Genomic DNA, 25,409 nt, shown 5'->3' on the forward strand with positions numbered 1-25,409 from the left:
GCGTCACAGTAACAGTACGAAGCCACCTTTCTTTGTCTCTCTGTAGGTGAGGAAGAGTAATTCCCGACAGCGCGGAAACCGAACCTATTAGAGCAGGAAATTTTCTGCTTCCTCCTGCTGCAGTCCAAGCCCTGCCTCTGTTTGCTCTTCTGACCAATAGTCTGGAAACTGGTTATCAGGGCTGAGGCAGGAAAATTGAAAGCAAGGTGATCATCATATCCCAGCAGGAAATGGAGGGGAAAGCAAGCAAGAAGGAATCACCATTTCCTCTAGGACAGGCTTCACCAACCTGAGGTTGTCCATATGTTTTGGGATACAACTCCCATCAGCTCTAGCAAGCATGGAGCTCATGAACGCTCATGGTCATATAACAGCCCCACAAATAATATTGAGTGTCTTTTCTGAGTGTTTATTTTTTATTGCTTCACAAATGCTTTGTACAAAATGCAATAAAGACTATTTTAAAACAGTTAAGAAAACAAGAGAAGACAAATTTAAAAACAAGAGAAGACAAGAGAAGAACAAAGAAAACGAGAAGACAAATTTAAAAGTGTGGTAGATACCTATCCATTCAGCTGGGAAGGCTTGTTGGAACAAAAAGGTGATGTTTTCTGAAAATCCAATTTGTTATTGCAACAGTAATGCTCTTCCACAGAACGGGGCAGCCACACCTAAAGCCCTGCTCTAAGTTAGGTCCCATTTGCTCCATACATTTAAAGCAGTATTGTGCTACTTTAAACAGACATGGGTTTACTCGGTTAAGGGTGAGGAGAGTTCTAATAGGAGATGTCCCTATTCCCCCACAGAGCTACAATTCCCTAAGCGGTTTAACAATCCATCTCTCTCCCCAGGAAACTCTGGGAACTGTAGCTCACAGCAGCTAAGCCAATATATGTGAAGGGATTCGCAGGCGAGATAGTAATGCATTTGGCTGTTTCAGCATATATTTAAAACATAGCACATGCAAGCTATTCAGCATTTTGTATGCAGAAAAGTGCTTGGGGTTGTTTTTTTTTAAGTGTCCACATAAGCCCAAACTATTGTGTCAATGAGGCAAACTCTCAGATCAAATCCAGAGGCAACTCACAAATCATGGCTGGATGTATTCTTAGAAAGACGCTCGAAGGTCTGGCTGGCTTTCCCAGACCATGAGAAAATAAATTGCAAAGCTGGCTAGACCTTCCTATAGACTTCTCTCCCCCACCTCCATCTGCTTCCAACACAGAGACAAAATATTTTTTTAAAAAAACAATAAAAGGGGTGAAGGGGTAGACAAATAAACACAGGCCATTAATCAGGCCTGGGTGAAATATTTCAGGGTTTTGAGAGCTGGTATTGATTATTTTTAAGAGGCGGCCCTCATAAGCAGGGTTGGACCAATGTTACAGATTCCTAAATAGGAGGAGGACCACTACAAAACTCCTAGGTAATAATTCCACCCCCCCCGGCTTTCCCCCAAAGAATCCTGGGAACTGTGGTTTGTTAATGGTGCTAAGCTTGTTTGAGGTACTCAAGGGTACACAGTACCGGCACCCTTTTCTCTCTGGAAGAAGAGCGCTGGATGTAGGGAAGGAGCCCAAAACAGGCCACAGAAGACTGAGCATGTTCAGTGGGCACAGGATACTGGCTGGCTGCCTGTAGAGTTGGAAAAGATTCAGAAAAGGGCAATCAAAATGATCAAGGGAATGGAGCGACAGCCCTAAGAGGAAAGGCTGCAGCGTTTGGGACTTTTTAGAGCAGCAAAAAGGCAAGAGGTGACATGAGAGAAGTTTATAAAAGTATGCACAGAGAAAGTGGATAAAGGTCTCCTCCTTCTCCTCTCATAGCGCTGGGACTCATGGACGTGTATGGAACTCGCTCCCACAAGTGATGGCCACCAACTTGGATGCCTTTGAAAGAGCATGGGGCAAATTCATGGAGATGAGGGTATTAATGGCCACTAACCACAATGTATGGAAGTGAGAGCTGGACCATAAAGAAGGCTGATCGCCGAAGCATTGATGCTTTTGAATTATGGTGCTGGAGGAGACTCTTGAGAGTCCCATGGACTGCAAAAAGATAAAACCTCTCCATTCTTAAGGAAATCAGCCCTGAGTGCTCACTGGAAGGACAGATCCTGAAGGTGAGGCTCCAATACTTTGGCCACCTCATGAGAAGAGAAGACTCCCTGGAAAAGACCCTGATGTTGGGAAAGATTGAGGGCACAAGGAGAAGGGGACGACAGAGGACGAGATTGTTGGACAGTGTTCTCGAAGCTACCAGCATGAGTTTGACTAAACTGCGGGAGGCAGTGGAAGACAGGAGTGCCTGGCGTGCTCTGGTCCAGGAGGTCATGAAGAGTCGGACACGACTAAACGACTAAACAACAACAAACCACAATGGCTGTGCTCTGCCTCCATGGTGGGAAGCAGTGATGCTTCTGAATACCAGTTGCTGGAAACCACAGGAGGGGAGAGTGTTCTCAGGCTCGGGTCCTTCTTGTGGGCTTCCCATTGGGGCATCTGGGGAGCCACTGTGAGAACAGGATGCTGGACTAGATGCGCCATTGGCCTGATTCAGTAGGCTTTTCTTATGGTCTTACAACTCTTGGTGTAGGACACAGAAAAAACAGGGTGGATGATGGAATGGAATAGCCTTGAAGGAGGCACGTCTGGTTGGCTGGAAACCTGAGCCAGGATCACTTCACGCTGCAACATTTTGCTGCAGCATCCACTAGTTATTTCATTGTTTTTTCTCAATGCCTCTTAGCGTGAGCAACTCTCTTTCTCTTCTACTGGACTCATCTGAGTCATGTTTTCCTGTATGCCTTTCTATGGAGCGAAAAAGGTAACAGCCGCAGTGTGTGTGTGTGGTGCTGGGGGTGGAAATGGACGGAAGCGAGACTTTGTTCTGCAAGCGGATGGAGAGCACTTCCTTCCACAGCTGCCTGAGCAATCAGCCCCCGCCCCCTCCCCTTGCCCCATCCTTCCCCTTCCTACTACTGAGTCAAACACCCAGCACAAAAGAGGGTGGAAAATGGCTCTTCCAGTTCCAGGTCCGGTTTCCTTGACCAGGCTCCCGCTCCAAATATAGGCCAATAAAGAGGTATGGTGGATGACGAGTTCAGCCCGTTGGACCAGTCGACCAGAAACCTCAACTGAACACAGAGTGGCAACAGTTCAGAGCTGTGTGGTGCCGTTTGCCGAGAAAAAGAACCCCTCTCTCACACATGATGAACTCATACATTCCAGTGCACTAGTTAGCATATTATTTGGTTAAAAAAAATGAGCCCAGCTGCAGGATGGCTAAGCCACTGTGATGCCACAGAATGCTCACAAACATTCCAGCTTCTAAACGGGAGGGGAAAGGTCTGCTGCAGAGCGCTGCTGCTTTGCAGGCAGAAGTTCTCAGGTTAAATCCTGGGCACCTCCAGTCAAAAGGGTGAGGTAGTGGGCAATATGAAAGACCCTTCTCTGCCTGAGACCCTGGAGAGCTACTGCCAGTCAGAGTTCACAATTTTGGGCAGGATGGACAAGTAGCCTGACCTGGGGAACTATAAAGCAGTTTGTTGTGAAAGGCAGCTTGGCCAGAAAACAAAACCCCAACCCTGCACTTTTCTGAGGTTGCTGTGCCCTTAGATTTGTTGTCTGGCCCAGAATTTGTGTTTCAGGTTATCTCGGATTCCTCAAAGGACATAACAAGCGCACATATGTTTGTAGTCCCTACACCTGCTGGAAAATCTCCAAAAACGGCAAGTGCCTAACGCAAACTATGTCCCGTAAACCAGCAATTTACGCGAGGATTATGTTCCGGGAATCACACCTAAGGCCAAAGTCGCGTATTGTCAAACCATATGGGGTTTGATGGCGAGTGGCCTTGCCAAAATCTTTTTTTTTCCTGGACACCTGCCTGCTTTTTTATTATTTATTTATTTTGCCAAGCACATAAATCTGAATGCGCACAACTTAAATGTCCCTAAATTGTGGGCTTGCAGTAATGCAAAACTTAGCCAATGCATTATATTCAATGTACAGTGGTACCTTGGGTTAAGTACTTAATTCGTTCCGGGGGTCCATTCTTAACCTGAAACTGTTCTTAACCTGAAGCACCACTTTAGCTAATGGGGCCTCCTGCTGCTGCCGCCGGAGCACGATTTCCATTCTCATCCTGAAGCAAAGTTCTTAACCCAAGGTACTATTTCTGGGTTAGCGGAGTCTGTAACCTGAAGCGTATGTAACCCGAGGTACCACTGTATGTAGTTCTTCCTTGCTGAAGCACTATTATTACTACCTACCCTCCACCCGCAGGGTCCCAGGGCAGGTTACAATAATTTAAAATTCAGAAATTAAAAACAGTTAATACAAATGACAGCCAGAGGAATACAAAGCACAGCCACTTGTCCACCCCTCAGGCCAGCTCTGAGGAGCACAGCGAATGACTTCCCATATACCTTTTGAAAAGCTGTAATGAATGGAGGCAATTTAAAATACCTGACCTAGTTTCCTCAGCTTGATATTTGGCCCCCGTGTGAAGAAGGGCTGGGACCGTGATATCAGGAGATGGAACTTTTGATTCAGGAAGAAGCGGGTGGGAGGGATATTCAGAGAAAGAAACCGCAGCCTTCCCAAACTTGCTTTGTACATTTTAAGTTCTACCGTTTCCATGATGCCAAGGTGGTAGAGATGGCAGGCCGCCAAGAAAATGAACCAGAGGATGAGGGTTGATTTTGTCGCCGCTTTGAAAGAACTAAGAATGGGCGAGGATTTGTGTTTGTTTTGCCACCCGTGATGGGTTTGCCAGGGTTGCTAAAAATTCCCCCCAGGGTTTTTGCGTTATTGTTGCTCCTGACCTACAATAGTTGTAGCCATTTCCAGGTTGGAGCTGCAGACTTTTTCATCTCCTGCAGCTCAGTGCTGCAGAGCTTGGAGGCGGGCGGAGGAGAGGGGGTGTAAGAAGGGACTGGGAGAGAAAAGGAAAAGATGAGAGTATATTTTTGGCCGCAAAAGGCTTCTGCACACGGGCGGTGTGTGTGTGTGTGTGTGTGTGTTGGAGGGGGTGGAACAGATGTGAAAAGGGGGAATGGGGAGAGATGGAACAAACCACACTAACATGAATTCAAGACCTACAGAGAGGGTGAATAAACGTGGTGAAAGAATGAAAATAATGCTAGGAGGTTGGAAAGAAAGACAAGAGGCAGGCAGTTAAAGGTGGGGGGATGAATGTACAATGCAGCTATAGGAGGCGGAGGTAAATAATTGGTGTTTTTTTAAATCAGCTTTTTTTTGCTTTTTTTTTCTTTAGTAACTGAGTTTTTCCATAAAGGGGTCGCTTAGGTTTCAGCAGAGGGCCTGGTGAGCCAGAGGGATCTCCCCCTGCTACTTTGGCGGAGCTGGAGGGGAGTCGATCCAAGGAAACCTGAATCCAAGAGAGAGACAGAGAGAGAAAGGGAGAGAGAGAGAGAGAGAGAGAGAGAGAGAGAGAGAGAGGCTGAGAGATGGGGTTAGAGGAGGACAAAGAAAAATAAGAGAGGGGAGGGAGGAAAAGCGAGCGAGTGAGAGAATCAGATATAATTTGTTCATTGTGGTCATAACATTGTATAGACTGTGACTAGATACCAAGTAGGTCTCTTGGTTTGTTTGTTTTTATATAAAAATACAACAAAGAATCCATTCTACTTATTTTTGAAACCGTGGGTCCTTGCATATGACCTGTTTGACTGTTCAGTGCTGACTGACTTGCAGAAAGCTTACGTGGAGGTTAGACCAATGTTCTTCAACCCTGAGTCCCCCTATTTTTATTGGACTACAACTCCCATCATCCCTAGCCACTTTAGCCAATGGGTCGGGGTGATGGGAGTCATAGTCAAATGACTTCTGGGGGCCCAAGTTTGCAGAACACCATCATTAGACTGTGTCCAACCTATACTGAGCTGCATTAGTTCTGATTTGTATGCAGGGCTGGTTATATGAGCGTTTGTCCTGCATGCATTTTGATCTGCTTGCCGGGTGTATATAGGTTGTCCATTTAGTCATCCCCTATTACTTTCCAAACCGCAAGAAGTCAGTTGTTCTTTTTTGAAAAGTTCACACCCACACCATGCATTTCAAGCACCACCCATTAACGCCACTTTAACAGCCAAGACTTTTCCCCATTGTAGTTTGTTAGGAGTGCTGCTGAGAATTGTTAGGAGAAACCCCTCACAGAGCTACAATTCCTAGCACCCTAAACAAACTACAGTTCCCAGGATTAGTTGGGAGAAGCCATGGCTGATAAGATGGTTAGAAGTGCTCTGTAGGGATCGACAAATCTGTCAGTTTTGCTTTCTTTCCATTTCTCGTCTTTCTAGTTTGAAGTTCAGATCTTCAAGTTTCTGAACTAGTTTGCTTTTTTAAAAAAGTCATATATCCAGCAATTTCTTTTGATATGCACTATAATTCTCAGAGTGGTTTAACAATTCATCCGTCTTCTAAGGGAACTCTGGGAACTGTAGCTCTGAGAGGGGAAGAGAGTCTCCTAACTCTTAGCACCCTTCACAAACTTCAGCTCCCAGAATTCTTTGAGGGAAGCCATGACCGTTTAAAGTGGTATCATAGTGCTTTAAATGTAGCTGGTGTCTATATATAATTTTTAAAAACCGCATTAAAATTCATAATCAATAGAAGAAAGAGCTCCTTCTTCTATGGAAGGAAGGAAGGAGAGATAGAGAGAAAGAGAGAGAGATCACCGCCACAGGCTAAGGAAAGTATAATTGTAGTGCTCGGCTGCCAAGCCACGAGAAAGATTTCTCTCTCTGGAACTAAGCCCGATTTCCCCCTTCTTTCAAAAGCGCGGAGTTTTCCAAGGCCTTAACCCCTGCTACGTCTTGCTCCGCTTGGCCTCTCTCCTGGCTTTCCCAAAGGAGGCCCAAGGGACTGTGGGAAAGCTGGACAACATGTTCTCAGAAGAACTCTCTTGGTCTGGGAAGGGCAGGGAGGCTGCCATAAAATGGCAGCCCTTGTCTGACTCCCTCAAGAGTGAGAGACTTTTCTTGTACAAAGACACCATCACCACCATCATCACAAATAGCAAAATCATCTGGGAAGTCATGAACAAATGCAAAGCTGACTGTCCCAGAGGCCAACTCAGAGGCCTGTCATTTTGCTATGGGGATTACTCAGATGGGCACAGGGGGTCTTGGCCAGGCCTGGCTCTACCGTTGGGCAGAGGGAAGTGCTGCCTCAAATGACTTGGGATATCATGAATGGCGGCAAAGTGTTACTTATTCAGTGTAGATAGCTCAGCTGGTAGAGGTAGAGTATGAGACTCTTAATCTCAGGGCTATGGGTTCAAGCCCCATGTTGGGCAAAATATACCAGCATTGCAAGGGGTTGGACCAGCTCTACAATTTTATGATTATTACTGATGTACGGTGGCCAGTGGCCATTGGAACTAGTAGGGTGGAAATCAACAATAGGTGGAGCCAGAACCAGGGAATCGCAGGCTCAGCTAGAGAGCCAATCACAAGCAAAGCCACCCCTTGATTGGTGATGATGATGATGGTAATAATAATAATAATAATAATAATAATACTCCGCCAGCCACTCTGGGCATCTTCCAACAAATATGAAAGCATAATAAAACATCAAACTAAATGGAGATGGCTGGCTGAGGGCAGACTGAGGTTGGTTGGGCAGGGCCCTATTTGCCCCAATGGACCAGCTGCCCCTGTTTTTACTCCCAGTGGATTAAAATCTGTGGAATGGAAACTGATTTCCTGTCAAAGGGCAAGGAGCGACTTCTCAAGTCTTGATGTGAAGTACACTTCCCATAATGATTTGTGGAAGGCTGTGGTAAGAGTTAATCCAGATTAATGGCTGTTTACATTGATCTTGTTGATGTGCTACTGGTGTCCTTGCCTGCCAATGTATTTGTAAAATATTTCCCCCTCTTTTTGATTTTTATTCATCAGTATTCCCAAATGTAGAACAGATAGACAGGAAGAAGGGAGAAAACTTACTGCACAAACAAATGTGGATGCAAACCTAATTGCTTTCTACACCGCTAAGATCACAAACAGCAATGTTTATTCCCTGTTTTGGTTCTTTCTAATGCCTAGCAAATAACTGTGTTTATAATTTTATATACATTGCTTTTTATATAATTATTATATATACATTATACTTTGTTATTATAAGTATGTATGCACATATTTAAATAGACACACATGTAATATATATTTTCTATTTTATATGTACACATAAGTATATATAAATATACACGTAATGCATCTCTGTCTTCCATTGTCCTAAACTTGGCCTCTTTCATGTGCATGTATGTAGCTGATACCTAGTAGATTATTATAGTTATAGAACATCCAATGTTATTCAATATAAAATAAAAACAGCTTTTGATTGGGAATGTTAAAATATTACTTTACTCAATGGATGGACCAGTTTTTCCTCAATATATTTTGCTGCTGCTGTTGTCCTTCTAAAATACACCAGTTTTGACATCAAAGCTCTTCCCAGCTTTTATGTATCCATTTCTTAACTTTTGGTATGTCCCGTAACCTCCACCTGCTTCCTTGTATACTTATTTTGCCAGCCAAAGACTGCGCCATTTGCTTGAGAACTGACTTGGAAATGAGTCCCATACAGCTCAATGGAACTTACTTCCAGGTAAGTGTTTCTAGGATTAGGACAGGTGTTGAGGAATGTGTGGCCCTCCAGATGTTGTTGAACTCCAGCTCCCATCAGCCCCAGCCAGTCATGTCCAAAAGCTGGGGATGGGGGCCCTGAAGAAAGTACCTTAAAACGGATCTTAAGTTTCTATGATACCATTTCCCACACTTTAAAAAGCATTCAGGGTTCAAACCATGTGGACTAGTAGCAATCAGAACAGGGAAGGCTCCCACCCTCCACTGAAAAGTAGGTGTGGGTTTTGGGTGATTTCAACTCTGAAACAGCCAGCATGCTTTCACTAACTGTAGCAACATCTGTAGTAGTAATAGTAGTAGTAGTAGTAGTAATATCCTGTACACAGCCAGAGATAGCAAAAGAGAATCTACAAAAGAGAAGGTTTGGACACTGTGTTTAAAGATGAAGAAAAAAGCTGTGTCAGAAATTGGCAATCTGTTGAGTCACAACTGCAATTCCCACCCTTAAATTGGCTTCTAGCCAATGGATGAACCATCATTTCCCTCTGCAACCCACTCCCCCCCTTACTTTGGACGGAAGAAAAAAGAAAGAGAAAAAAAAACCCACATACAAACTGTTGTAATTTATGATCTCATCAAACGACTGCCTGCTTGCGTCTTTTGTACTTCAGCAAAATTGGAGGGGGGGCCAAGGAAGGCTATAAAAAAAATTACCTTGCTTCAGCCAATCAGCAGAAGCCAAAAACAGCTGTTAAAAGGAGCTGGATGCTTGAACGAGCAACTGTAGCGCAATTTAATAAAGGAGGAGAGATTAATACACACATATAAATATATATATCACATACACACATTTTCTCTCTCTTGCGCTCTTTCAAACTCAAAAAGTTCCCAAGGATTCTTAGACAGACGCGAAGAAAAGAGAAAACGCCAACTGGAATTGACATCGATTTCTTGTGGTTTCTTTTCCTTTTTTCCCTTCTTCCACCGGCTTTTCATTCAAGCTCCTTTATTCAGAAGGAAGGAAGCCCCCTTTTTGAAGAGAGAGGTATATTTATATATTTGTATTTCTTTAAAAATTTGGAACAAAAGGAAAGGAAAACCTCAGCTCCATCCTGTTGCACAGGCTTCCAGATCGCTGCCGGGTTTTTTGTTTTAAAGAAGAGTGTGTGTGCTGAAAAGAAGACAGCTCAAAAAGACTTGGCATTGAGGTGGGGAAAGAGAGAGAGAGAGAGAGAAAGAGAAACCCCACAATTCTGGAAAAGGGACTTCTTGATGGTCCATTTTTAAGAAATTTAAATAGGCAGTGAGGGACTTCATGCTGGGGTGTGTGAGGTGGTGACTGGAGGTGGATTTCAAAACCCAAAGGAGAGTGGATGACGCTCCTTGCTTAGGTGCTGTGAGCCACAGCTAGGACAGAAGGAGTGACCTCAATTGCCTCCGTTTACTGCTCACATCCTTTGTGTGCATCAGCCAAGTTGTTGATTTGCTTTTATTTTTGCTAATCTCAGGGGCTCCTCTTTTTCTTTAGAAGAATCTTCTCCCTCAAAGATCACCAAGCTTTGCCCTTTCTCCCTGCAAGGTTGCTTTTAGCAAAAGAAAAAAAAAAGTTCCAAATGTTTCTTCTTTGGTTTATCACCTGCTGCCACCTGGTCCTCGCTGTGGACGAAAGGGCCCGTTTCGGCCAGTATCAAGAAGAAATAATTTTCCCCGAGAGACTCAATGCCACATTCCATCCTGCGGGCTGGGATGAGGGCGACATGCTAGACAACGGCCTGGGAGGCAGCGGCAGCTCGGATGAGCGGCTCTCCTACCGCCTTCGCGTGTTCGGTGAAGAACTGGTCCTAAATTTAGAGAAAGACCCCAGCTTCGTCGCAGAGGGCTTGACGGTCCAGTATTTGGGCAGGTCGGGACAAGAAGTGGACGGCTTGGCCGAGCAAGGGACCTACTTCACTGGCACGGTGAACTCTGACCCGGAATCGATTGCGGCAGTCAACTACGACGGGACATCGCTGCTGGGGGTTCTTCAGTACCGTGGCACCGAGTACCACGTGCAGCCCCTGGAAGGGGGAGCCCCGAACACGGCAGGAGGAGCCGGCGCCCACGTGGTGAGGAAGAAGATGCCAGAGAAAGCGGACGGGCCAATGTGCGGCGTCGGGTCCCAGGCGCCAGAGAGCATGACAGCCCCTGCAGGCAAACCACTGCCCAAGGACGAAGCATCTCCCAGGAGAGCAAAGGTAAGAGCGGGAGCATGCTGGGATGGGGGGGGGATGCGGCTGCCAAAAACACTTACCGGGAATACTTTGCACACGTCATTTAGTTCCACGTTGCGCTCGGGGCCGGCTTTTGAGTCCTGCTTTAGCATTTCTGTCTTGCTGTTAAAAGAAGCTGCATGATACAGGCTCAGACCACTTGTCCATCTAGTTCAGTGTTGTCCACAATGGCTGGTGGTAGCTCTCCGGGGTTTCAGTCATGGGATATGAACAGACTGACCTGAAGGACATCGCGATTGAACCTGGGTCCCTCTACATCCATTTTGGTACGGCCCTTCTCCCCACCCAAAAGGTTCTTTGGAGGTTCCCGGTGGGAATGTTCTCAACTGCCCACTATGTCCCCATTTTCCTGGGAGCCCGTAGCAGTATCAGGTATCTAATATAGGTTTGATGCTCACTTCCGTGTCAATTGCAACCCAGTTAACCCAGGAAATTGTGGGGCTTTTGCACTTTCTGCAGTTTTTGTACTTTCTGCAGTTTTCATGCATCAGGCCACCGCCACTCACGTGAATTTGGGGCGGTATTCCGGCATACAGTTCGTTTCTGTCATTTCCATTGGTGAATCATGGGGAAACAGAGGCACGCATGCGCCTAAAGGCTGGAGATGTGTCCAATGATAGGTCAGGTCACACCACGCCCACTGGTGTGAATGAAATTTAGTACGGCGGGATAAGATGCCAATATGAAAGCCACTGTTCCATAATGCAACAGGCAATGCGGTGGAAAAGGAACTTTGAGAACCAGAACAGAAATGCCTGCATTATAGCCAGGCAAACTACCGCAATAAACTCCATGTCTGAATGCCCCTTTAGTTGGACCCAAGAGAGGTGGTTACTGCTGTTGCTGCTTCTCCTGACAGGCTCCTGGGGTATCAAAAGTAGGGCCCCTTTTGGGATGTGGGGCCACAGTAAATGCCCAATGGGGTTGATCCCTGACACTGGCTGTGTACAGGGACTCTTGAGCCAATGGCACTTGGTCTTGCCAGACAAGTTATGAATTGTTCCTGTTTCCTTAACCTTCCTCGACCTCATGCCTTTCAAATGTCACTGGACACCAACTCCCATCAGCCCCAGCCAACATGGCTATTGCTCAGGCATGATGGGAGCTGTAGTCCAAAAGCATCTAATGGGAGTTAGGGAAGGCTGTCATTGTCAACAACACTGGCCTGGTGAATCCATCAAAGATATTGATTCCTGGCAGGATCACAGACACAGCAAAGTGTCGCTAGTAAGAACCATAGATACTAGGCAAAACTGCATACAGAGATTTTAACATTAGGGGAGATTTGCACTAAAGTGTTGATGAATTTTCATGAGGACTTCCCTCCCCAGCCACCACCAAAAAAAATTTGCAAAGTGATGTGAAAATGCAGAAAGCCAAATGTATGGAAAGTTGGAAAAACGAGACACTGAGAGACGTTGAAATTGACAGATTGGCCCATCCCTATCCAGGACCTAGCACGCTGTTTCTGCCCAACCCTATTGTTAAGAAAGAAGTTTTCTTTTTCATGTTTTCATTTTGTTTGGGTCACATTTTCTAAAGGCATGTTAATTATGATATCTCTGTCACTCCCACTCAGTGGCAGGCAGGCGGTGGGGTATATGGTTGCAGTGTCTGCATCCTTCAGATTCTTCCTTGGGGCCAAGTCTGAGAGATAATAATGGAACAGAGTGAAGCAGGGAACGCCCAGCCCCCAGACAGCGATTCTACACTTGCACCCACCACCCACCACAACCCTCCCCCTCCTCTGACTGCTCTTTGCCCTGGCTGTGAGGTGTCATCAGTTGGGGTTGGGAAAGAGACAAGAAAAGTCTTGGCAAAGCTGTAGAAAGCCATCGGGGAGGCTGGGGAGAGAAAGCAGCTCCATGCAGATGCAAGCCATGGCCTCCCTGGTCTGGGTGCCATCTTGGAACAGCTGCTAGGATGTCTTGAGAAAGCAGGCCAGTGGTTAGAGGAAGGGAGGCTGAACGCAAAGGAGGACAGTGAAGGCTCCTGTCATAAGAACGCAGGAAGTTGCCTCATGCCAAGTCAGAGGACTGATCCATTTAGCTTAGCAGCTACCAGTGGCTCTCCAAGGTTTCTCCCAGCCCTAGCTGGACATGGTGGCTCTCCCTGGGATTGGCTATGGTGCCACCTACTGTTGGCCTCCTTGCCTTCTGCCCTGCTATTCCCAATGGTCACCAAGAACCCGTGTTGGCAGCTATGCACATAAATTATCGTGTGCATTTTTTTGTGCAAATCTACATCATCATCTTCTTTCTTTTTTGGGGTGGGGGTGGTTTTCCTCTTTCTTTCGAGATGCACAGTTGGCCCCTTAAGTCTGATTGTGGCTCTACCTTTGCACACCAGCTTAAGCTCATTCAGTGCCACCAGCCAACCTGAACACATCTCTACTGTTGGGATGGAAATCTGCCTAGCAACTGTTGGGTGTTCAGGGTGCTTGGAAGAAAGTTCGCTTTAAAGAGAAAGGGAGAGGCTCCTGGCAGTGGCTGGTGCCCATTGGGACCAGCAGGGCAGAAGAGAAGGAGGCTAACAGCAGGTGGTGCCACAGCCAGCGGCAGGCAGAGCCAAGTGACTCTAGTTTTGAACCCATCCTCTTCCCTGTTGAGTTCTGCAAAGCCAACACTGAGATCTCAAAAAGATTGTGGCAGAGAGCATAAGAAAAGCTCTGCTGGATCAGGCCAGAGGCCCATCTATTTGCAACCCCCTCCATGAAGCAGAGGTTTTATTATTTATTTCAATCATTTACAGACCACTTAATTGCAATAGTCTCTAAGCATTTGTTCCAGAACCTTGACACAATAAAAACGAGCTAAAGCTATAAAATCAGAATTCCTTTGAAATTGCCAGCTAGAATAAAAGTCTGGCCTCAGCTGGAAGGGGGTTCCATAAAACTGGGTCCTCAATATTGAACACACAGCTCCTAATGGATACGAGCTATTTATATTATAAGTAATATATTTCTTAAAAGCACTAGCCTCCACTGTGCCTCAATCTTCCCAGAGGAAGCAATAACCCTGGATAAGCGCCTGGAACCCCTGGAATCTCACACCGCTCTTGGAGATTGGGGTGGTGGTGTGTAACACTGTGCCTCTGAGAGAAGTGGGGGGCTCTGAAAGTGACTACCCCAAAGACCTCTATGACTGGGCAGGGATATAAGAGATCAGGTATCCTTGGCTCAAGTTGTCACCAATTAAGCCTTGGCCATGAATACCAGAACCTTGAACCTGGCCCTGACAGAGTAAGAGCAACCAGTGCAAGCTTTTGAGCACCAGTGAAAGTCTGTCCCCATCAAATCTGACATGAACCCCGTTCGTATTTTGTCACCCTAACCCTTCACCTCTGGGTCTTCATGACGCATGTAATGCAGCGAAGCCGTGGCAAGCTCTGACCTCACACGGTGGCGGAGATGTCTCAGCACTGCACAGGCCCTAAGAGACCTCGCCTCCTACTTAGCGGAAGGCAGGCACTGGTGCTTGGTCTCCTGCTGCACCGAAGGAGTCGAGGCTTGAGGCTCTGAGCCAACAGCAGAGACAGCCCTCAAAGTCTCCCTCCTTCCCTCCCTCAGGAATTTTGTCCAGCAGCCAGTCAAGAAAGCTACCCCACAAGCTCTCCGCTACTCATCTTCTTCCATGCTGCCTGGCTGGAGACATCAAGGCATTCAGGCACATATGTTGTTTATTTGCTCAAATGGGGCCTGACAGATTAATCAACAGAAGCCCGGGGTTGATTAATCCATCCGTCAAAACTGTTGGGCCTTGTCGCCTAAGCTCCCTAACCATCTCCAGCTAAAGAACTGTTTCCCCACCAAAACTGCTTAGTTTCAAATTCCCCAAGCCCTAAATCCTTTTTGGTGTCAGATATTTTACTTGCCACATATCCTTTACATGCAATCGTTTCAATAAAATCTATTTGATTTTAAAAGGTTGTTTTTTTAAAGTGTTCCCTGCCCTGCCTATTATTAACAGGAATCTAGGAAGCAGCCTAGTATAGCCCAGTATTGTCCACACCGACTGGCAGCAGCTCTCAAGAATCTCAGGCAGAGAAGAGTCTTTCCCATCACTTTCTGTGGCAGGGTTGGGGAATCTAATACCAGGGGGCAAATGTGGCCCTTGGGTCTCTCCACAGGCCGCAGCCCATCTCACAGACCATATCCTCAAGTGCTTTTGGCTGGCTGAATGTGTCCTTGAAATGTGATAATACTTCTTGGCTGGAAGGAAGATGGAGAAATCTCTTTCTGTGTGTAGAAGCCCTTGGGGAAGTGCAATAGCTTAGAGGTAGAACGACTGCTTTGCTTGCAGAAGGTCACTGGTTCAATCCCCAGCATCTCCAGATACAGGACCCTGGAGAGCAACTGCCAATCAGTGTAGACAGTACCGAGATAGATGGGCAAATGGTCTGGCTCAGTACAAGACAGCTCCCTATGTTCCTGCATTTTGCATGGCTGGAATGGAACCTACCATACAAAGATAAGAGTCAGATCCATTGCTTCACCCACTTCTACATCTGCCTGCACCCAGCCCTGGTATGTGGCCCCTGGAAGATCACTCTGAAGAAATGCAGCCCCCAGGCTGAAAATTAGGTTTTCTGTAGTGTACTTCTAACATGAAACAGCGGGGAAGTTCCTGCATTCAAAGCAGGTGCTCTGCCATTGAACTACAATCCTTCTTCAAATATGGCTAAGCAGACTTGTACCTGACGCTGCTCAGGAATTCTAAGAAACAGAAAAACCAGCGCAGTCTTGAAATCAGTGCTTAAAATCAGCGTAGTTTTGAAAGGTTCGCTCTGCCATCTTGATTCAAAATGGTGTCCAATTGTATCCAAAGACAGACAAAAACCTGCTCCTCAACCTCAGGAACCGCCATGAAAAAAATCGGTTAAAATCAGTGCAGTTTTGAACAGAACGGTCTGCCATCTTGATTCAAAATGGCATCCAAATGTCTCCAAAGATAAGACAAATACCTGCTCCTCAATTTCAGGAACTGCCACGCAAAAACTTGTTGTGGTATCGTAAGAGGTGCCCAAATGCATAGACAACAAACAGCTTCTCAAAATACATAGCAGATAACATTAATTAAATTGATGGATCTGTCATTTCATGTATCCCCACCCAGTGTTCTGTCCTTGCCTAGGCACTTGGGGCAAAGCTTGCTCCCCCATGGTGTGTGGGGGGGGGGCAGAATGAGGTTCACTCGCCCTCTTTCCAACTCACCTCTCTTCATCCCTTCTGTTCCCTGCAGCGGTTTGCTTCCATCCCACGCTATGTGGAGACTCTGGTGGTGGCTGATGAAGAGATGGCGCATTTCCATGGCGCAGGCCTCAAGCGCTACCTTCTCACCATCATGGCAGCGGCCGCCAAGTTCTTCCGACACCCCAGTCTGAAGAATCCAGTCAACTTGGTCGTGACCAGGCTGGTTGTGATTGGACAATCCGAGGACGGGTTGCGGGTGTCTTCCAACGCTGCCGAGACGCTGCGGAATTTCTGCACGTGGCAGAAAGGCCTCAATAAGGAGAGTGACGAGGATCCTGAGCATTTCGACACAGCCATTCTCTTCACCAGGGAGGTAAGTGAACTGCATCCAGGTATCCCCCTATATGCTGCACAGAGAACTCGCACAACTAAAATTCTGCACCAAGAAAAGTGGCCAAATTCTGCATAAAATCTGCAAATTGGTCACACTGGCATTTAGCAATAGGCTCCTTACTTTCCTAACCTGCAAAATGTTCCAGGGATTGCAGCAAAAGTCAAATTGGTTTCCGTTGGATGAAAGAGAGCCCCCAGAGGCTTAAGGGGTATTTGCAATAAGTAGCTAGTTGAGAGCTGGAGGGTAGATAAGACTAGGACCAGGAAGTTCTGGGTTCAAATTCCCTATTCAGCCATGAAGCTCACAAAAAAACCCCAAGGACAGATGATATAGATCGATCGATATATGATAGATAGATAGATAGATAGATAGATAGATAGATAGATAGATAGATAGATGATAGATGATAGATAGATAGATGATAGATAGATAGATGATAGATAGATAGATTAGATAGATAGATAGATAGATAGATAGATAGATAGATAGATATAGATAGCTGCCAAGAAAAAGAAAATTAGAGGGGGGGGCATTTTAAGAAGCTACTACATCCAGGTGGTGCTGTGGTCTAAACCACAGAGCCTAGGACTTGCCGATCAGAAGGTCGGAGGTTCGAATCCCCGCGACAGGGTGAGCTCCCGTTGCTCGGTCCCTGCTCCTGCCAACCTAGCAGTTCAAAAGCATGTCAAAGTGCAAGTAGATAAATAGGTACCGCTCCGGCGGGAAGGTAAACAGCGTTTCCCATGTGCTGCTCTGGTTCGCCAGAAGCAGCTTAGTCATGCTGGCCACATGACCCGGAAGCTATCTGCGGACAAACAGCTGCTCCCTTGGCCAGTAAAGCGAGCTGAGTGCCGCAACCCCAGAGTTGTCTGCGACTGGACTTAACGGTCAGGGGTCCCTTTACTTTACCTATGAACTTTTGTTTACTGGAGGTTTTGAAAGAGATGCTGCATGGCCTTCCATCACAAATTTGTTAGCTATGATTCCTGTGTTGCAGGGAATCATAGCTAACTAGAACCTTCTAGCCCTACAGCTCTATGATTCTATCAGTTCTAGCTTGGTCTGAACGCAAGCGTCTGACCATCTCTCCCCCTACTGACTTGTAAGGAGAGCTGATTTGGCGGCCAGTGGGTGCCTTCCCCTCCAAAAAGATACTGTAGACATTGCCTGCTGAGTCCTGCAGAGGGTGCCATCCCACGTGGCCAGTGCCACCTTGGAGGCTCCTTTAATGGCTGTTTCTGCCACACTGTGCATTGGTGGCCTTGACAATATGCATTTGTCTTTCCCTGGCAGGATCTTTGCGGGCGCTCTAGCTGTGGCACTCTGGGCATGGCGGACGTGGGCACTGTGTGTGACCCAGAACGCAGCTGCTCCATCGTGGAGGACGACGGGCTCCAGTCTGCTTTCACTGCAGCGCATGAGCTTGGTAAGTGGGGACTGGCACCTTGCACTCAACCAGCCACACCTGGGGGCATTCCCATGGATCCACCCCTGTCGAAAAGCCAGGTGGTCTATTCCCCAAAAAGACAGAGGTGTGGAGTGCAAGCCTAGGCTTGTCTAGTCAGCAATATGAGTTTCATGAAGGATAATGTATCAATGACTATTAACCATCAGGGCTATGCCCTGCCTCGACTCTCAGACGCAGATTCTGTTCTTGAATGGCCAAGTAATTAATGCAAAATATCCTGCAGCTTCACAAGTTTATGGGGAGCTGGAGCTGAATTTTCTTTCTTTCTTTCTTTCTTTCTTTCTTTCTTTTTCCTTTCTTTCTTTCTTTCTTTCTTTCTCTCTCTCTCCCGCTTTCCTTTCCCCCTTGTATAGGCCATGTCTTCAACATGCTCCATGACGATGACAAGCACTGCAGAGAGCTGAACCGCCACTCGAACTCACGTCACATGATGGCCTCCATCATGTCCCCCGTGGACCCTGAAGAGATGTGGTCCCCATGCAGTGCCCGCTTCATCACTGACTTCCTAGACAACGACCACGGTAAGACTTCTTCCAATCTGCGCAGTCCTTGACTGTTCAGTTGGATCTTTTCAGCCCCGGTGGTCGAGCTTCCTTCCTCACCATCCTGGCCTCATGTGACAACTTAAGCACCTAGGGAGAAGGGGGAGCAATTCAATTCAGTTTGCATTGAAAGGAGAACCAAAACAATGCAAAGACGGAAAGCAGCCATTTTCTGAAATTCACACATCTCTAAACGTTGTAATGCTGTTGTCCGGCCAAGTGATGTGCAAAGGAACATAAAATGCATATGCAGTAATGGTGAATAGGGCATACCAAAATGCATTTTCATTAGGGAACATTGCTTTGCAGAACTGTATACTCAAAACTGACAGATCTGCCCATTCCTAGGCCTTGAATTAACCAATCTTCTGGTTCCCCCTTCCTCATCCCTTTCCTTGCAGGTCGCTGCCTCTTAGACAAACCACGCGAACCCCTGCACCTCCCAGCTGCCTTTCCCGGCAGTGATTACGATGTGGACCAGCAGTGCCAGCTGAGCTTTGGGCCCGACTCACGCCACTGCCCCAGCATGCGTCCCCCTTGTTCCTCACTGTGGTGCACGGGGCAGATCAACGGGCAATACATGTGCCAGACGAAATACTTCCCCTGGGCCGATGGGACACCTTGCGGCGAAGGCAAGAGTTGCATGAGCGGCCAGTGCATCAGCAAAGTCGACTTGAAGGCGTACAATGTGAGTAGACCCGCCAGCAGTGTCTCTGCATTCTCAGGGTAGACATAAAGGACACAGCGCTCACTTTTTGAGCTGGGGAGGACGCATTTGTACAGTATTGAATGCACTTGTTCTGTTAGCACAGTAAATTGTGCTTGCGTAATGGTGCTTTCCCTCTTCTTCTCCCCTGAATGGACACCATGCCCTCTCTGCTCCTGAGGGGAGCATCAGGACAGATTTAAGGGGTGCACAGGGGAAGGAGGGGAGATCTGCTGCACAAGCACCAATTCTTGCGCTAGTGGATCGAATTGCTTGGCACTACACTGGATACAAGCCTTGGAAACCCAAGAACACAAGAGGCACGTAAACTGATGTGGAAATGTAGGGAACTGAACTTAAGTTTAGAAAAGGGAGAAACAGATACTGACAGATTCATTGCCCATACCGTAGTGCTTGTGAAGTGCTTTGTACATTTGAAAACACCGTATGACGTATCAACTGACTCACACAAAGCACTTTTTCACTCTCTCTTCCCTTTTCTCCTTTTTTGCAGATTCCCACCCACGGCGGCTGGGGACGTTGGGGCCCGTGGGGCGACTGCTCCCGCAGCTGTGGAGGGGGAGTGCAGTACTCCACCCGCGAGTGCAACAAGCCTGTCCCACGCAATGGTGGCAAGTACTGCGAGGGGAAACGCACCCAGTACCGCTCCTGCAACGTCCAGAATTGCCCCGATGGGAACGGTAAGATCATTTACGCCACTTTCAAACAGCGTTTCTCAGCCTGCCCTGGTGCTTCCTCGCTTGCGTTTATTACTGTCTGAAAACATAGCTAGCCAACTGCCAGCAAGTGCAGGCAAGAGTGAGCCAGAGGGACCAATTGTCTGACTCCACATAAGGCCGCTTCCTATGTTCCTGTGTGCTAACTGGGTTCATTATTCCAAGTGGCGCACAGGGGTCTTGCTTAATTGTTTAATATGGAAGAGAAATGTGAGACGGAAGCAATCGTCTAGAGGTTTAACATGAAAGTTGATGCCCATTTCACACCCAAAATGCACCTGGGGCCATTTTATCCGTGTCACCCAGCCCTAGTTGCAGGTCTTAACCCCTGTGTGTTAATTCTCCTCCAGCTCTGACCTACCGGGAACAGCAGTGTGCTGTCTACAATCACCGCACGGACATGTTTAAGGACTACCCTGCCCCCATGGACTGGGTGCCCCGCTACAGCGGTGTGGCTGAGCGTGACCAGTGCAAGTTGACCTGCCAATCCCATGCCCTGGGCTACTACTATGTCCTGGAACCGAAGGTATGTGTTACCATGGCAACGTGGGCCTCCTGTCCCTCAGGACACCCTGAGGTTATTTTACACTTAAGAGAACAGGCTTTCGGAAACAAAATGCAAAGCAATGGACAGCTATCTGAGAGTGTGTAGGCGGGAGATGGAGAATCTGGAAGGTGTCGTGGGGAAGGAAGTAGAGGACCGAAGAGGAAAGTGATTTTCCCATAAGTCCTTGGGGCAGCAAACTGACTCTTGCTTGGTTTTAGGTGGCTGATGGAACACCCTGCTCCCCCGACTCCACCTCAGTCTGCGTCCAGGGGCGCTGCGTCCACGCTGGCTGTGATCGTGTCATCGGCTCAAAGAAGAAGTTTGACAAATGCATGGTGTGCGGAGGGGACAACTCTGGATGCACCAAGATCTATGGTTCTTTCACCAACCCTCAGTGAGTGACATTTTTTTTGCAGGCGCTGCTTTGTGTGGCACAATGCACAATGTGTTTCCCTCCTTCCCAACCCCAAGCATTTCTTTACAGATAGTTGAGACCCTGCTGATGCCATTACTTCAACAGTTAAATATAGGCCTACGCCAAAAGTATCCATAGAAACCCTAATTCAAGAGCCCAGATATAAATGATGAATAGTTATTGCATTTATGAATTTCAGGTTGTATCCAAGAGTATGCCTACTTGGAGCAGATCCATTGAAATGAATGGAGTTGACGCTGGGCTCTGAGTATAACTTAGATGCTTTTTTCTGGGGGGGGGGGATGCAGGGGGATGCAAAGCCCTAAACATTTTGTGAATCTTTGTACTACTGTCCATTTACTGTATTTATTTTTCCTGATTTGAACTATAAAATGGTTATTTTCTTGAGTCAAAATGAGAGTACCCCTAAACATTTTTTTTAAAGAAAAAAGGCACTGGATACAAATACATATATATTCATACTTACATGATTTGCTCCAATTATAAAACCATCCTGTTCCCATACCTAACAAAAAGGTGTAAGAACTCTCATGCATTTTGAAGGGAAAACTTCCCCTGCATGCAAGTAAGTACATAAATTAATTCCAACAGAACTGGGCGATTTTTAAGAGCCCCTGATTCCTAGAAGACCATGGACTGCTGTTTGCAATGAATCATGTCCATGGGTACACTGCTCCTGTATGACTGGGATTAAGCAGTATACAAAGTGTTGAAACAAATAAAGAATGTGGAACATGTGGGACCTCTCACTCCAATCCCATCCATCCCTAAGACATGGCCTTTCTCGGACCAAGAGGTTGGCTCCTATTCACAGCTTCCTAGGGCCACATTCACACCATTCATTTAAAGCCATAGCACAGCACCTTAAGCAGTCATGGCATCCCCCAAAGAACCCTGGGAGATGTAGTCTGTCACGTATGCTGAGAGTCACCAGGAGCCCCTTATTCCCCTTGCAGATCAACAATTCCCAAAGTTCCCTGACAATTACCCAGAAAAGTTGGGTGCTCGGCCACACTTCTGCTTGTCCCACGCCTAGAAAGCACGGCTCAGAGCAGTTTTCCACCACTTTCCTCTGGAAAACTTGTTCTTCTGCACGAAATCAGAACAGCAATCCGCAGAAAAACCGGATTGCCCTTTGTTCTGATTCAGCGCTAAAATGCAAGTTTTCCCAGGGAGGAAAGTGGCAAGAAAAACAGAAGTGTGAATGAGCCCTGAGTCTTGTGGAGACCTGGCCACCCTGACCCTCAGAGGCAGGGCTTTGCCGCTCTCCATCCCAGCTGATCCCTGATCTTTCTCGTCCTTCCGCCCAATCAGGTACGGTTACAACGACGTGGTCACCATCCCAGCAGGAGCCACCAACATCCTGATCCGCCAGAGCAGCGGCCCATCGTCCTCCAGCGACGGGATCTACCTGGCTCTCCGCCGGCGGGACAGCACTTACGCCCTCAACGGCAACTACATCCTGGCACCTTCCGAGCAGGACGTCCACCTGCCAGGCGGGGTGACCATGCGCTACAGCGGGGCCACCAAGGCCATGGAGACGATCGTGGGGCGCGGGCCCCTGAAAGAACCGCTCACCTTGCAAGCCTTGGTGGTGACCGACCAGAAGACCCCGCGCCTCAAGTACACCTTCTTCGTCCCCAAGGCTCCAAAGAGGCTGTCGAGCCAGTGGCTGAAGCAGAAGGCTCGCATCTTGGAGGTCCTAAGGAACCGGCGAGGCCGCAAATAGACATGCGCACCTCTTGGGGAGAGGTGGTTCCTGGCCAGGCCTCCTGACTTGCTCTGGCCCCTGCAACCCACAATGGAGGCAGGTGTCTGCGTGGGGAGGGGGCTCAAAAGGCACGTCTTCTTAATGTCGCTTTCCTGAAGATGACCAAACTGCACCAGACCTTCCCCGCTGACCCCACAAACAAGAGACCCTAAGCAGCAAAAGCTGGTGCTAGGTTTGCTTAATGGCTCAGGGACCTTCCGGAACCTTCTTCAGCATGTTGTGGACTCTCTTTCTTGGCTCTGCCTGGACATTTGAAGACTCAGGACACAAACCAAGTTGTGGGGGAAAGGGGAAAGCACCCAGAGGCTTAAGGCCTTGTATGTCTGAAAAGGCTTGACCTCAAGTGTGGGGTTGTCAAGCCAAGCCGTTTCCTCCTCCCTGCAAGGGATCTGATAAGTTATAGGGCGATGGTCAGCCGGGCTCCAAAATGGAATCCAGGGTGCGGAGGAGATGAAAAAAAGCCCCTTGCTGTTTTTTTGTGGTTTTTTTCAGGGGGGGATGAGCGACAGGGAGAAGCAACGGAGCTGACTGAAGAGAAGAGGCATCAATTCTGCAAAAACAACATCTGGCTTAGCCCAGGCCGTCAACGGGCCTATTCTCCATTGTGCTTGTTCCCTCAGTTTTTTTATTCCTGTCCGCTCGCGTACTGTATTTATTATCCTTTTTATTTATTCACTACTCTGGATGCATAAAGAGTATTAATTGTGGGGAGGGTTTATATATATATATTTGTTGTTGCTGCTGGGGTTTTTTTTTTAAGCAGAACAAAGGAGGCAGCAATGTTCCTCAGCCTCACCAAAACTTGGCAACTTTACACCACACGTTTTTTCTGGGGGAGCCAGAAAATGTGCTCGAATCAGCGGCGTCTACCTCAGCCTCTTAGCGCCTCCTCCTTCCCCCACTCTCTGCTCTCAAATGGGCTTTTTTTTGGCCCACCCCACAGCTGTCTCTGGCTTTGGACAGGCGAGCCTCTCTTATTTTTTTGGCAGCACGTGCCTTTCTCCTTTTTCTTGCGGCAATGACAAGGCACCAGAGAAATTACAGGCCTTGGTTTGGGGGAAAAGCCGTCCCAAAGTGGTCAGGCTCTGGGGCTTTTTCCTCATAGTAGGCCGACCTCAGTTAGACCTCCCTTCTTCTATCGTGTCGAGGGAGGGGCGAAGGGACCAGGCCTTTGTGCCTCTCACTGTTATGGCCTGCAGAAGAGGCCACTCGAAGAATTTCCTCCCCTCAGCCCAGAAAATAATGTTGTGTCTGGGCTGGTTCCCAATTATCACAGGTTGCGAGGGGAGCTGACGGCCCTAACATTATGGGCTAGGAGGCACTGCCGAGTGAGTGGCAAGGGAATAAGCAGCAGCTTAGCATGAGGAGGCCGTTAAAAGGGAATTATTTTTCCCAGCCTTAAAAAAAAGTGAGGGAAAGCAGGTGATTTCATTGAGGTGGCAGGGAGAGAGAAGGTTGCATCCAATGCCTGTCTAATGAAATCAATGGTTTGGACTAGCTTAGGTCCACCAATTTCAGTGGGGCTACTCTGAGTAAAAGTCAGTTGGCTATCATCTCTAGACGCTGACTTCTAAAATGAGAGCAGAGGTTAGTGGTTGCAGCAGTGAAGTAGAGCGAAGGTGGGAAACAATGGGACTCCACCAGCTCTGAGAGCGAAAGGATGCCAAGCCAGGGTCTTCTCATTGTCTCTCCCCTCCCCAAACACCTGAGGAGTAGAAGCACATGGGCCAAGAGGCAGCAAAAGGGAACAAGAAACTCATTCTGCACATTGCCGTGCCAGAAGCACCAGCCCTTACAACAGGGGTAGGGAACATTGGGCCCTCCAGATGCTGTTGAACTGCAATTCCCATCATCTCTGGCCTTTGGCCATGCTTGCTGGGGCTGATGGGAGTTGTAGTTGAGCAACATGAGCTATGCCCATACCGAAGCTGATACACACTAAGTTTCCCCCTGGAGGGGGTGAATTATATTTAAAACCTCTGTAGAACCAGAGGCAATCCCCCCCCCCAAACAACTCCCCAGTTTTGTCAGTGATAGCCCTTTCCCTCAACCACAGGGACTCTGATAGTTAATAATTTAATTAAATTATAAATCAAGGAGGATAGCAGCAAAAGCCTTAACTGGCCCCGGGGCAAGTCCCCAGGGGTCATGAGGTTGGGTTTTATATTTGTTTTGTATAGAACAGTGTGTTTGATCTTAATAACTATTGTTGGGGATCTGGGGTTATTTTTTTTCGTTTTGAAATAATAAAAACTCCGCCAGGTTATTTAATGCTATTTATAAACCCGGTGTCTTGGTGTGACTCTTTTGGTGGGTACCGCTATACTGCCACCCCTGGTATTTAGCAGTGGCTTGGGAGAAAGAATTAAGAGGAGGGGTGAGGAACCTCAGGCCCAGCAGCCAAATGCAACTTTCCAGATCTTTCTAGCTGGGCACTGGGACTGAGTTATCTGTCCTGGGCAGCGCTTCAGTTTCACTTGGGCACATAGCTCAGTGGTAGGGTGTCCACTTCCCGAAGCAGAAGGTCCCAGGCAACCCCAGATAGTGGAGAAAGATTCCTGCCCCAAATCCTGGGAGACCTACAGCCTGTCAGCTACACTGAGCTACATGGCGCAATGGCTGGACTCTGTCTAAGGCAGCTTCCTGTTGCAAAGTCTTGTCTCTGACCCCATGAGCTCAGCTGGCCAAAATGCAGCCTGTTGGCCAGATGCGACCCTGAAGCAATATCATCTG

General features: G+C 47.5%; 1 protein-coding gene across 1 annotated transcript; it reads left to right on the forward strand.

Moving 5' to 3' along the window:
- The first annotated feature begins 9,131 nt into the window (after positions 1–9,131).
- Positions 9,132–24,960, forward strand: ADAMTS4 (ADAM metallopeptidase with thrombospondin type 1 motif 4). The gene is made up of 9 exons (XM_053368578.1): positions 9,132–10,848; positions 16,125–16,448; positions 17,763–17,895; positions 18,291–18,458; positions 18,881–19,167; positions 19,700–19,886; positions 20,273–20,448; positions 20,688–20,863; positions 22,220–24,960. The coding sequence occupies exons 1-9, from the start codon at positions 10,228–10,230 to the stop codon at positions 22,632–22,634; spliced, it is 2,487 nt and encodes an 828-aa protein (XP_053224553.1). The 5' UTR covers positions 9,132–10,227; the 3' UTR covers positions 22,635–24,960.
- Positions 24,961–25,409: the final 449 nt, after the last annotated feature.

The sequence above is a fragment of the Podarcis raffonei genome, chromosome 16, assembly GCF_027172205.1.
Source record: "Podarcis raffonei isolate rPodRaf1 chromosome 16, rPodRaf1.pri, whole genome shotgun sequence".
NCBI classification, from domain to species: Eukaryota; Metazoa; Chordata; class Lepidosauria; order Squamata; family Lacertidae; genus Podarcis; species Podarcis raffonei.